We start from the raw sequence: 14,707 nt of genomic DNA, 5'->3' as shown, positions 1-14,707 counted from the left end.
TATTTAAGTCAAGAGCTGCCACAGTAAACAAGGGTATTTTTTCTGTTAAAAGACATTATGAAATTGGTAAAGTTACTCATGAAATTTTATTACAAGATATATTACATATTTACAAGAAGGTGCCAAAAAAACATTTTGCAGTATAATAGGTAATTTCTCATAAAGTTAACTGATTATAAAATCACATTCACATTGGATTCAATTAATTTTTCAACAGAAAGTAAAAATTAATAAGAATGACACACAGTACACAAAAATATTATATTGACCACTTTCCAAGGTATATTCCAGCACAAATACTGTATCTCACAGCACAGACACCATCTTTGATAACTTCACAGCCTCAATATGAGGATGGCAAGAGCTTTCCCATCATCAAGAGATCAGTTTGTGCAAGGAAGAACAATCACAAACCTGTAGTTCATAATGTCTCTTTCTTCCATACTAAAATTGGTCTAATTATGACAGTAAAGGAGACAAAGTGAATAAGTTGAAGCATATAGTACTTAAGAAAAAACACAGAATTGGACCAAGTAACCTTAAAGAAACTGTAGAATAACAGAATACAGTATTATCAGGAAACAAGGATAAGAAGTAACAGCTGGCCAAGTGTATAGTACAGACAGAAGTCTTGTCACCTATCCTCTTGAAACACAAACCCCAAGATTCAGACTCGTGAATTTGAAGCATTTATGGACAGAATAATGCCTCAGTGCTTCAGGTTCACAAGCCTTTAGTCTTTGGGTTCGTGGACCAACAGGACCTTTGTGGGCGACTGTACAATCTTACCCCAAGGAAACGTATGTGTGGAACACTCACTACACCGCGATTGCTACATATACACAACATACATAACACATGCACATAACATTCAATTATTATTTTCCACTGAAAAAAATGGTTCAACCATAACTTTGAGCAGATAATACATATGCATATGCATATGAAATCTTACCATCTGGAAGGAGGAACACCATGAGGAATTGATCTTAAAATACCATCAGACAGCAGAGCCTAGACCTGCGCACGTGACTCTCAGCCATGCAAGTCTACCGGTTGATTAATTAACCAAGATCCCCAACATTATCAACTGGAATTAATAAAAAAATATATATTTTACTTTCCCATCACAAAAAAATAAATAAATAAAAAAATAAAAGATCTGGGAAGAATGGATGAATGAGTTGTCATCATTACCTGAACATGTGAATGTACTTGGTATCATCATTGACTGGACGCCTAAGACCACATTTGATGTTCACCCACTCAAGCCATCATGTGGTCTTAATTAAGACATACTGGACTTGGATTCAATCAATGTTGAGCTTTCAGTTTCAATTATTAATGTAAGAAAATTCTGAGCATTATTACCATCAGGGGAGACAACAGATAACCCACAAGAGCATTTAATTATACATCACCTATATTAAACTGTGATGTTTGGAGGATTCTTTTACAAAAAATGGTTGGTTAGAAAACATTTAATAACTTTAAAGTCTTAACAACAGAGGATTTTATTCAGCTCATAGGGGACCTGTACACAAGGGGTTTAACACTTTACAACAGTGTCGACCCACATCAAAGCCATTAATTCCCAATACTGTATAACAAAATTCACAATACAGTATTTCCCTGTACTAAAATCCTACAATACCCTTATAACCTAACCAGTAAGTGACCACACTACTGCACATTAAGACAAACACTATAAAACTGTTTAATGCCACTAATTTTCTTTAATGGCTAAAACAATGATTCCTTCCTCCACATACATGTATCCAGTTTATGCACTATGCTGGTTTGTGTTATTTACGGTCATTTCTAATATCTTGTTAGGTCGTGTCAGTGGGTTGACGACAAATTTATACAAGGTGTTTAGTGACCCTCTAGATATGACGCCACAGATGACAGACCCGCATGAATACAATATTTATATATTGAAGCTTTTTTAGTTTAGTAAGCTTTAACCCCTTCACTATGGTAAGTCAATTTTTAGTATTATATTTGGCTAATATCAGACAACTTTACTCAGCACAGAGCCTCCCCCCTTCCCCATACACAAAGGGTTAATACTTCTACAGTACATTACTCTGCCTCGGAATTTCATACTTATCTATAAAGACTTGGATCTTATATAGAATTTACTTTCAATGAAGCTTTGAGAGCTTGTTTTTGATGTCTGCAAACTCATCGGCTGACGGACAAAAATATACATCAATCCCTGAACCAAGTTACATCTGTCACCTTCGGTAGTACGGCCAAGGACAAAACTCCCCGAACACTTGGCAATATCTGGCATCTACCTCCGAGCCATAATGTACATGATTGATTTATATCTAAAGACGCTGCTTTCCACCACACATTCAGAACTACAAAATAAAAAAAAATAAAAATCCTAAATGCAAAGAAAAACCTGAAAAAAAAATTAAGTTTCAATCCCACTCAACTAATGATCCTCAAGTACTGTACTTACATGTTAGATGGTGCCAAGTGTTCGGGGAATATTGTCCACAGCTGTACAAATCCTGAGTTTGTTTTGTCAAATATTTTACAAGGCTTCCAGTTACAGTAATACCAGGCTTCCAGTCACAGCAAAACAATACAGCAATTTTCTTACTTTTTAACCCATTCTGTATTATATAAAAACTATCATAACAATTCCTGTAGAGCAAAATTTCAGGAAAAAAATATAAAATGTGATGAATCATATTAGACTTGAAAATATAATTGAAGAAAAGACTATGTTGAAAGGGAAATTGGGTTAAAAAAAAAATTCTTTACCTAAAAATTTTGAGACAAATGTTTAAAATGGTATGTTGGAAGTGAACAGTGAGGTGGAAATGCAAAGAATTTTTTAACCACAAAATTAATCCTCTACTGGACATGCCCTTACACATATTTCCTGAACGTAACTTTAAAATTGGATGCTTAGAAAGTTAGCATTAAAATACAAATTCAGCTGCCCCACTCTCATCACAACTCTGCAAGGCTGTACTGATGGGCATTCCTTGAAAAGCACTTCGATAAGACCCCAAACATCAAGCAATGTTGTACACCCAGAGATCTGTACCTCTACACTTGAAGCCATATTTCACTTCTCCCAACCAGTTTTGTCGACAACTCATTGATAATAATGAGTGAGCAATTCAAGTCATTAAACATGACAAAAACACATGGGTACAACTCTGTGACCCACAAGATGAAGTCCAGAACAGTGAAACATTATCAACTGCAAGATAAATAATTGAAGAAAATTAGAACCAAAGAATAAATAAACCTTTGGACCACAAACAGTACAACAAACCAGTGCATTAAAAATTTCATTTCTGTAAAATATTAAATATAAACTGATAAGTCAAAATACAAAAATGACAATACATGTGTACATACTCAAATACCCTTAAATCAATTTCATCATCATAAATATGGAATTTAAAAAAGCTGTAAAGAATTGTAGTTTTTTAGCAGTACACTACAATAATATAAAACTGATCAAACTGACTCATTCACTGTGGAGTCTTAATGAAAGAGTCTTGTACTGTACCACGAGTCAATGTCAATGTCTGTACATCACAAAATCTATTAAAAAAATATTCAGTCTATTAAGTATTTTGATTATAAATTTAAATAGCACTAATTAACTATCGGAATAGGGTAAATTTCTTCCTGGATGGTAACTGTCCGTTCCTGTGTAATAGAGCGCCTTCTATGTCAGGCAAGGTAGTTAAACGGCTGAGGGTTCCGAGAGCTGCAACCGCTGGTTTACTACGGAGCATTTGCCCGGCTACTCTCACTATATCGTCGGCACTGACTTTTTCTGTAAATAAAAAAATTTAAGTTAGTGGATATCTTAAAATATTTGACCGAATATAATACATTGTATACAATTTAAGTGAAGCATATAATTCTCATAGGTTAATAGGTTGCAAAACATAATGCAAGCTAATACAGTAATTCGGGCTGTATACTGTATACATTATTAAACTTACTGATGAGTTCCATAAAGTGCTGAGGTTGAAGTCTCTTGCCTGTAGCCAACACTTGTCGCCCGATGTCCTCAAACACCACCGGCCGGCTCTCCAGGTTCATCAGTAACATTGACTGTAGCTGTATTTTTGCTCTCTGAAAATTTGCATAGATAATACATCTTTTATCTTCACTCCTCACCTACTGAGACAAGACACAACAAGGGTCTGGTGAACAAGAAATGCAAAAAAATAAAATTATGATATGGTTGACAGTTAGACAGACCCTCAATTTGAATATACAATATACAGTACAGTACATATAATTACTTTGTTCAATATAAATACAATAGATCCTCTAAATTTCCTCACTCAAAAGTCTGTAAACACCTAAACTATTAAGTCAAATCCCTGCCTTGGGTAGAGGGTGGAGTTTCCGAGCTGCTGTATAATATTGTTACCACACCCAACACCATTGCTTCCAGACATGTGTATTCAAAATATAATTACAGCAAACATGATTTTGCTTTGGTAGTCTTCATTATTTTATTGTGATTGTTGTCATTACTTTATATATAATACAACATGTAAATTTCAAACAATGACATTTTCTCATATCCTAACCTTTAACCCTTTGAGTCCTGAAGTGTTAAATCATTACCCTTAAAGGGTTAAGCCAAAACGAATTGGAGACCACATGAGCTCACCACCTCTACCTCTTACCTCTAACTCCTCTCTGCTCATTTGGCCAGCCATAGCAGCAAACTCTCTAGTGAGGACCTGAGTGAGCTCTCCCAGGTGAGAGGGGTGAGCCGAGGCATGTATGCAGAAGAGGCCGCTGTCACAATAGGCATGGTTGTAGGCGGTGGCATTGTGCATCCAGTGATACCTGCATGAAGAAATTACCTTCAAGTTTGGAGTCATTAGTTCTGACCCATAATCAACTACTCTCTTAAGGACTGAACTATATTTTTCAAACTGCTTAGAACCGAGACAGAAATGGAAAAACAGAACCATCAGGTCCTTCAGATCTGAACTTTTGCAAATGAATATACAGGTACCTCTAAATTTCAAAAGTAATCAAGCCTCGTCTACACAGGTGAGACTACCATCCCCTTACCTGTTAAGAACATTAGTATATAAGCGGGTGTACATGCCCTTCCCAGGACCTCCCGCACTAAAGCTGCCACCTCCACCCATCATCATGTTGAGGACGCATGATGTAACAAAGTCGTCGTGCTGATGACTTACAGACTCTAGACCAATCACCAGATGAGCCAACTCTGGTAGAGGGTTTGGGCCCAAGGATACATCGGAAAGATCGGCTTCTTCCTTTAAAAGAATAAAACTGAATATTAACAAATTATCAAACCTTCTGGTGTCTCAAGTTATGCCCAATATTTGAATCATGTAAATTAATGTCACAGTAAACACATTCAGGTGGAACTACTAATAAGTTTATGTTAATTATATAATACTAATAATAAAAGCAGATAAATTATTCCCCTTCCCCCCAAAAAGCCCACAATTGCAAGTATCAACAGTTGATATAACTATAACTATTAAAATTTCAATAACTTCCAATACCACATTTTCTCTGATAAAGCAAACTTTTGTTATGAAATGCCGGGAAACTTCCAGAACACGTGATATTTTAAAATCGAGAAAAAGTGCCTACGAACTTACCCAACACACTGCTAAGGGCTGCAACACTACGCCTTTCACATGTAGAGTCACGGAAAAACCTGTCAGACCTCCATCCCATCCATGAATCCCATGACTTGTGAATTTGTGAATCAGAGACATCACAGAGTGCACCATTTATGGGCCCAACAATGTATGATATCTCGGATCCACAGGTTCAAGAGTCTCAGGGTTCATGGATAGGGTGGAGGACTGACAGGCCTTGTAGAGGTCACTCACCCTAATTATTCCACCAGTGTACTGTGACACAGAATGGTCAACATCATTGCGGCCCCCCACCAAGCTGGTGTCTTCCTCCCAGATGGCCGGACGCTCCACAAAATACCTTCAGGAAGATAATAATGAAATCCAACTTTCAGCATTTTTTCAATTGTTCAGAATCTCATTATAGGTAATAGCTACAAACCTCAATATACAGAATAAGGACCAGTCATCAAAAAACTGTAATTTTAGTAACTAACTGTGTTAATCCTTGAAATAATGTCACCTCAAAAGGTTAAACCACATTATTCTCAAGGGGTTTAGTCACACTATTCTCAAAAGGTTAAACCACATCATCCCCAAAGGGCTAAACCATATAACTCTCATAGGTTTAAATCGTGTGTCCTATATCGTGACCACATGAGAGCAAATAGCATAAACAAAGGGCAATCACCTCCTGCCAATATGTGTAACACATTATGTTACATGTCTAAGAAACAAACTTGCATCTATGGTACACCAGAAACACACACATACTTTTGAGCACATTCCACGAGGGCATCATGATCCACCCCAACACCAGCCAATACCAAGCGGGAGGGAGTGTGGTGGTGTTTGAGATAGGAAAATAGAGTCGGCCGATCAATCTTCATGACATTTTCCGGCGGGCAGATCTTCGGCAGGCCCAAGGTGTTGTCTCTGAAGGCTGCCTGATGATACAATGAGAATGAATGCAATTATTAGTGCTAACTATAAAATGAAGAATAAAAATCACCTGAAGATTAAATTGAAAAGGTTGGATTGTGTTTCTTTAAACTATCATACACAATCATCTCTATTAAGTGAAATGATTGTATTTCCATTTCTTTGAACTATCACACAAGTACAGTACTGTTCGACTCAATACACCCAACACAATTCACCGCTGTTTTGCCCAAGTTTGTTTACGTGAGAATTAACAAATTTACCGCATGTATCATCTCCATCAGTAGTGTGTCCTTCTCTGGGCGTAGCTGCAGGTCCTCGAGGTCAAAGGTCACCGCCATACGTGCATCTGTAATCTTTATGAGGAGTCATGAAGACAGTTTAGAAGAAGGAAAAAGTGTGTCCCATAGGTATAACAGATCCCTATGAAAAGTAGGAACCCCAACTTATTTCGCCCAATGGATAAACACCATTATGCTCTAAAATGAGGCGAGTTTAGATTAGGTTAAGTTAGCATTAGGGTGTTTAATTAACCTTCAGGTGAAATAAGGGGAGGTTCCTAAACTTCAAGAGACCTGGTAACTATAACTTATGGTATACCTTGTTACCGTATATTGGCTGACAAAACACTTATCTACTTGACAGTGAGGTGAGGTGAGGTGCCGGGTTCCTACTCATACAAACCAAGGATAACAGTCCAAGCCAGACACAGTTTCTTAAAGTATTTGAGCTTAAGTGAACACAGTATGAAAACTTGCTATATGGAGAGGAAAATCCATTATATCGAGGGTCCGTTAGATATGAAACATCCATCTAACAAACTACATAGATAAAAATCCATTATATCAAGGGTCTGTTATATGTGAAGCCCCCCAATCTATAGACTAAATGGAGAGAGAAGTCCATTATATGAAGGTTTCACTTTAACTAAAAGTAAAAAATTTAAGAAAAAGTAGGTCACTCAAATATCCTACCTCCTCCTGAAGCAGCTGAGGCCTCAGGATGACCTCAGAGAGAACCTCCAGAGCGTCTATCATGCCTTTGGACTCTACCGAAGCTGCGTATATGAAGGTGTCCCTGCAGGAGAAATTGGACCAAAACTTGTAGTCTAGCTCTAGCTAACAAGGTCTTATAGTTACTTCATAAACATTATACAGTAGGATCAGTCTACAACGCCCGAGAAAAGTCTACACACACACACACACTGGAATGATATATACATTGCCATGATATACACACAGCCATAATATACACACTACCATGATGTACACTGCCATGATATATGTTACCATGATACACAGTGGCATGATATTATATACACTGGCATGACATACAGACTCCCATGATATACACACTGGCCCTCTAATTCTCCATGTTCATCTAACAGTGGGTCACTCTACTCCCTAGACAATACCTCGACGACTGACAATCGCAAATTCCTCCAAGTTTCTCGAAAGTGGTCATAATCTGCTCCCGCGACAGGTTCTTTGTACTCTGCAAGATAAAGAACAAACAGCATTATCATAACCTAACAATGTGAGCTTAAGCTGACTTGTGTTATCTTCAGCAATATAAGCAAAGCAAAGTACAGTACAGTACAGTACTTGAAACAGTGCCACCGTCAAACACTTTCCCAGCACTGCAGAATGTCAGACCATATCATTTATAACATACATTATCTTATTGATGACTGCAATACAAGCATCAAGTAAGCTACAGACTCACCATGATACAAGTTTATTAAAGAGTTCAAGTCCTATGCAAAGGTTAGGTTAATTATTGAAGATAGAGAAATATAATAAATAAAAAATAATAAAATTGATACGTACTTTAAAAAATGTTTGCCAATTCTTATCTAACCTATCCTAATGTAACACCACTTGACAGCAACACATGTCCTCTAACCTAACACTACTGGACAGCTAAACATTTCCTCTAACCTGACCTATAACACCATTTGACAGCTACACATTTCCTCTAACCTGACCTAAGACACCATTTGACAGCTACACATTTCCTCTAACCTAACCTAGGACACCATTTGACAGCTACACATTTCCTCTAACCTGACCTATAACACCATTTGACAGCTACACATTTCCTCTATCCTTACCCCAAAAGATAATTTCTCTAGAAAATGAGAGATTCCACTTGGATAAGCCACCTCATACCTGCTGCCACTGTCAACCACAACTGTGAATTACAAAAGAAAAAAAAAAAATATATATATAGTGTATATATACATTTAACTACATACAGTATATAAGTACAAACAGTTCTATAATTTGACATAGATAAGTTTACAGTTTTAAAAGTATATTGTAATGTCAACATATATATATATATATACATGACAGGTGTCTCAAAGTTAAAGAGGTTAATGGGAATTACATGAGGATTAGGCACCCCAGTCTATTTCACATGATGAAACATCCTTACGTTCCCCGGGAGGTTAGGATAGGTGAAATGAGGTGTGGTAAGGTGCGGTTGGGTTAGGTTGGGTTGGGTTAGGTAAGGTGTGGTAATGTTAGGTAAGGTGTGGTAAGGCTAGGTAAGGTGTGGTAAGGTTAGGTAAGGTGTGGTAAGGCTAGGTAAGGTGTGGTAAGGTTAGGTAAGGTGTGGTAAGGTTAGGTAAGGTGTGGTTGGGTTAGGTAAGGTGTGGTAAGGTTAGGTAAGGTGTGGTAAGGTTAGGTAAGGTGTGGTAAGGTTAGGTAAGGTGTGGTAAGGTTAGGTAAGGTGTGGTTGGGTTAGGTTAGGTAAGGTGTGGTAAGGTTAGCATTAGCATAGTTAATCATTAGGTGAAACAAGTTAGGATAAAGATTAGACACCCCAGTTTGCTTCACCTGAGGATTCAACACCCTAACACTAACCTAACCCCACAGGTAGCATCTGGGTCTTTAATCAACAGGTGAAGTAAGGTAAGAGTGCCTAATCTAAACATAATCCCAATAAGGGCAAAAGACATCAACCTTACCTCCAACGGTGCAAAAATTTCCAAATTTGGGTTCTGAAGCAACACGAAGTCCATTCTCTAATGTGGTAACTTTTGTAGCCGAGGGAGTGGTGGACGCTGTGGCATACACAGGTTGGGGCAGCCAAGACACTGGTTTACTCAGGGACACCTTGGTGATGGGAGGGGCACCGCCAGTACCCGTCTCCCCCACTGTGAAGAACCGCACCACCCCAGTCACGCATCTCCTGAAAATAACAAACATTATTTATTCACGTGAACAATCTTTTTCTCATAGCTCTAAGTTGTCACCATCCTCATCAACACCATAAAATGCCCCTCACCACCTAGTGTATGTGTCAAAAGCTGTTTATGACACACTAAAATACAACCATTACAGAAAACCCTCAAATTTTGACATTACTAAAAAATAACGAACACAGTGAGTGTAAACCAAAGTAATTATTAAAACCACCAAATTTATTACTATATTCACCTCTTTGACAGTGTGTATAACGTTTTAATGTTCCCAAATGACACAAAATCATAATAAAATCGTTCAAATAATTACATGAAAGATAAGATTTTTACATGACTTTTGACTGACGTAATTTATCATTAGTATAATAAATTTATACTGTCAATGTTTACACTAGAATAATATAACTTGTACGGTGATTTTAGAGAAGAGTTATCCATATATTAAAGTTTTAGAATATAACTAACCAGTCTAAAGTTAATTTCAGGATTTTATAGTACCTGGGGACAAGACTTACTGTGGTGGACCTCAACACGTCACATATATCATGTTACATATTTACTGGGATAATAACAACTTGTAAGATAAATTTAAGAAAGCTTTGTCCCCCAAGTGATATATTAAGGTAGTGTGAGTTACCTGGGGACGAGACTTCTACAGGACAGCTTCAACATGTCTCGTGTGTGTTACAGCAGACGCCTCACAGCTACCATAACACCTATCTACCTGATATCTCATCTGTTACTGCATAAACTCCAACAGAATATCATTATAAAATTTTATGTGTTAAATTTTATACCAAGAAATACTTATATTGTTGCTTTCGTCTTTTTGTGATGTATATATTTTACTTGAACTACAGCATGAAGAGTCGCTGGGTTAAATTATATTTCTTTATATTTCATGAAAAATGTATTAATGATGCATTCTGTATATTTTCTTATTATCAATAAACCATATATAATAATTATGTATTTAAATATAACTAAGGTTATTGAACGAATATTTATTGTTATTTATCTATCATTTCACAATTTATCGAAGCACTTGAATTAGAAGTGAACAAAAAACTCTTCTTGTCGGGTAGAATTACAGATGAGTTAACTTCATGTTTCGTTTACAGAAGAATGTTTTGCAGTGGTTAAACCACATATATATATATATATATATATATATATATATATATATATATATATATATATATATATATAAATATAATTTTTTGTTACGGGGATTGGCCAGGCACGGGTCTCTGACCCATATTGAGGCCAAAAATAAATATACAAGTGTAAAAAATAAAACAGATCGAGTGAGAAATGATAAATATGTTGTATTGTCGAAGTACAGCCCCAGTACATGGATTTTTACTTCGCGGTTCTCGGTTATTCGCGGATGACACCCTGAATGTACCAAAGAATGTCTGGATAGTTTTAAAGTTGCCGGCATTTTCACGGCTGGGACAGGGATCCATTTGTTCTAGAGACAGTAATTTCCTTTACCTGTACTCTGTATTATAAATATGTGTGTGTGTGTGTGTGTGTAGATACACACACAAAACACATACAAATAAATAATAATTGGAAAATCCTCTCACAAATAATCAGAAACAAATTTATTAAAATGCGAGTCTACCCTCAAGTTCGTGCTCTATTAATAAAGTACAGTACTGTAACAGCACGGACTTGAGGGTAGACTGTTATATTTTTAATAAATTTTTTCTGATCATTTGTGAGAGTATTTTCCAATTATTATTTATTTGCACACACACACACACACTACTCCAGGTAAAATAAATAATTGTCCTAAGGACAAACACACAAAGGGAATATACATTTCTTTGTACACAAATAAAAATGTATCTCCCCCACCCCCGTCCGCAAATGTTATTTGCGGATTTGGCGATTCACGGCCATTTTGAGAACCAAACCCCCGCGAATTTGGGGAGCCTCCTGTATGAGAAACAATCGAAACCCTGAAACTGTGTGTAAATGAGACAAAGTTAGTCAGATCAGCAACCTGGGACTTGGTCACAATTTTTTTGATGCCATATGGCAGCAGTGTCTACCATTAGACAACACATTATGCTTCCAATATCTTCCCAGGCAGTAGTAGAGTATCTCCCAGTTTGATAGCTGTCAACTACTTACATATGTAGGTACTGTATATACAGTACTTATAATTCTAAGTGTTTTCCTGAATATTACAAAGTGGTCAGAATCAAGAGCAACAGAAACACTACCACCATCTGCTGTTATTGATGCTACTGAACTGCTGAAATACATGAGTCATTAATTTCACTCGGTGAGTTGAGTATCCACAAAAACACTTTTACTTGTTTTCATGAAGCTCCTAACACTAATTTCAACATAAAAAAAAGGGCAAAGTTAATCAATTCTTGTTTCCAGTGATGGAATACTCAAAGTACTGCATTGTTCATTCTTTTGATCACTTAGTAAATGTCATTTACATCAAATTTGACAATACCCTGTGCAGTACAGTACTGTATTGTAACTGTAAAAATGTGTTAAAGTTGATAATAAAAACTAAGAATACACATGAACCAAGTTTTTATATAATTTACATAAAACCAAGAATAAAAGAATTCAAACAAATTATAAATGTTTCATCTAAGCCTAAATTCCTCCAAAATTTCAGCCTTTTATAAATTAGGTCATGGTTTCATACCTAGAAAGAGTTAACTGCTACCAAGCAAGATTAAAACTGACACTTCATAAATATTTTATCCTGCTCATAAAAATATTAAAAATATATATACTGTACAGTATTATATATATGTATATCTACAAAACAAGTCACAACACTTAAGACATATAAATAAATCCTTAATACACATTAACAAGGGTTTAAATAAAATTTCTAGCTAAAACCTTCATCATAAACATAGCCAAAATCCATCATATGCTCTGTATGTCTCAACCTCAATTCACAAACACATATAAATTTCTCTCATGAACCAATTAGTAAAAACATAAAAATTTATTACAGTATTATGCACCGTTGGCAAGTACTGGGGTAAGAATGTAGTACTGTATTACATCAAAATGCAAGTTAATATCGGTAATGCATTTATACTGTGATGAACTTAAACCTAGAACTAGATATATTTCACTGCCAGGTAATCAACATTATTTCCTGCTCCCCCTCCCCCTTTATGCTTCCCAAATTACAGGTAATTCTTAAAAATGCCTATTCACACCATTCCTTGGAACCTATCCCCCGCAAATTACAAGGGTTCACTGTATTCATTAGTGAAGTTAGAAAAGAATGATAGGATCAATAATAAAATCCGGGAGAGGAAGGGGAATAGTCAGCCGAAGTGTATCACCATATGAGTTCAGATAGAGTATAATGTTTTCTCAGGGCAGTAAAATAAGGAATTGAAGAAGAGCAGAATGGTATAAAATTTGAACCAAAGGGATGAGTTACCTGAGGCCTGCATCTGGAGTTACCAGGATGGAAGGGGTGAGAAAGAGTACTGAAAACCAAGTTTTTTTTTTTTCTTTCAACCACACATACATGCAGACTGGATTAAAGAAAACAAAAACCTACAGAAAAGGGAGGAAATGTTAAGGCGAAAAGTGCAAGAAATGTGTAGAGAGAAACGGGCAGAAACTGACGAATAAGAACTCTCTCTACACGCACACACACACTTCCTGATATCCTCATATATTAAATTAAAAGTTACACAAAAAGTTATAAATATCCTCATTAGCTTTAAACCTCCTGCTACCTTCAGAACATCAACTATTCCTTCTCTGATATTCATTTACTACATTATTTTGTAACACTATTAACAGAGTTCCTATTTGTAAGTTATAGAAATATTATTCTGTACCTGTATAATGATTTCATCATCGTGTTAGTGAATGTGTGTGTGTGTGTGTGTGTGTGTGTGTGTGTGTGTGTGTTTGTCTGTACAGGCATGTGTATGTATATATACCAAATCTTAAACATGTACAGGTACATAAATGTTTCTTTACACGTACTTTATATTCTATTACAGTAAACCCCCGCTTTACGCGGTTTCACTTTACGCGTTTCCACGTTTACGCGGTACCCTGCCGAAACCGGAATGCTCACTTTCCGCGGTATGTGTACCCTTTTACGCGGAGAGTGGCGCGAGCAGGGTGCGCACAAGGTCGCCCAGTCATCAAAACATTACCGAGTTCTTCACCCGCCACCCACCACAGCCAGCCCAAGTCAGTGATAATGATAGTGAAGATATGGATTTATATGGACTTTGAGGGGTTTGACAAAGAGGCCCTGCAAGCCTCTGTGGTGGATAGTGATACAATTGATGCAAGTGATACAGGTGAGGGCCAATAATCTGCCCTCTGCCTCGGAACCAACCCCCCATCCCCATGTGCCCAGCCATCTTTTCTAATAATGTAAGTGTTAAAAAACCTAATATTATTTATATTTCTCTTAATTATTAATTGTGTGTGCATACCATCATAAAATTAAGAAGTTATTTTTACTACAATGTAGGTATTGTGTCTGAAAAAGTGGAGTTTGGGGGTCGGCCCAGTCTCTATTTCAATTAATCCCATATGTTATGTTGTTCACTTTATGCGTTTCTCACTTTACGCGGGCCGCCGTGGGTTCAATTGACCGCGTAAAGTGAGGGTTCAATTTACTTATTCTAATATGAAGACAATCTGGGTTATATCTATAAATAAACAGGCCACTATTCCTACTTTGATACATTGTGTTTCATTCTGAATTTATATAAAAACAAAATCTTAATCCACATACTAATTTACCATTTTTTTATCATTACTCTTCTCTTGTTTTTCTTTATTGGTCTTAATATTACTACAAGAGATACTTCACAATGAAAGGCCTAAATTCTATCTTGTAGCTGTGTATGCAGAAACAAGATCAACCTTAACAATTATCTCT

General features: G+C 36.5%; 1 protein-coding gene across 1 annotated transcript; it reads right to left on the bottom strand.

Moving 5' to 3' along the window:
* Window positions 1-71: 71 nt before the first annotated feature.
* Window positions 72-10,525, bottom strand: LOC121868293 (mitochondrial-processing peptidase subunit alpha-like). Its single transcript, XM_042368736.1, has 12 exons — window positions 10,424-10,525; window positions 9,550-9,773; window positions 8,689-8,768; window positions 7,990-8,069; window positions 7,550-7,652; window positions 6,839-6,931; window positions 6,408-6,580; window positions 5,889-5,994; window positions 5,086-5,297; window positions 4,689-4,854; window positions 3,990-4,122; window positions 72-3,817 (listed from the first exon to the last, which is right to left on the bottom strand). The coding sequence occupies exons 1-12, from the start codon at window positions 10,456-10,458 to the stop codon at window positions 3,642-3,644; spliced, it is 1,581 nt and encodes a 526-aa protein (XP_042224670.1). The 5' UTR covers window positions 10,459-10,525; the 3' UTR covers window positions 72-3,641.
* Window positions 10,526-14,707: the final 4,182 nt, after the last annotated feature.

This window comes from Homarus americanus, unplaced genomic scaffold (assembly GCF_018991925.1).
Source record: "Homarus americanus isolate GMGI-L3 unplaced genomic scaffold, GMGI_Hamer_2.0 scaffold19318, whole genome shotgun sequence".
Taxonomy (NCBI): Eukaryota; Metazoa; Arthropoda; class Malacostraca; order Decapoda; family Nephropidae; genus Homarus; species Homarus americanus.
The sequence above is the reverse complement of the archived record's forward strand: the minus strand, read 5'-3'. Positions and strand labels throughout refer to the sequence as shown.

Coding starts and splice junctions, on each gene's coding strand:
- LOC121868293 (XM_042368736.1), bottom strand. CDS start 10,458: ATGTTGAAGCTGTCCTGTAGAAGTCTCGTCCCCAG. Junction 8,769..9,549: donor AAATTTTTGCACCGTTGGAG/GTAAGGTTGATG, acceptor TGTAATTCACAG/TTGTGGTTGACAGTGGCAGC. Junction 5,298..5,888: donor ACACTGGTGGAATAATTAGG/GTGAGTGACCTC, acceptor ATTCTTTTAAAG/GAAGAAGCCGATCTTTCCGA.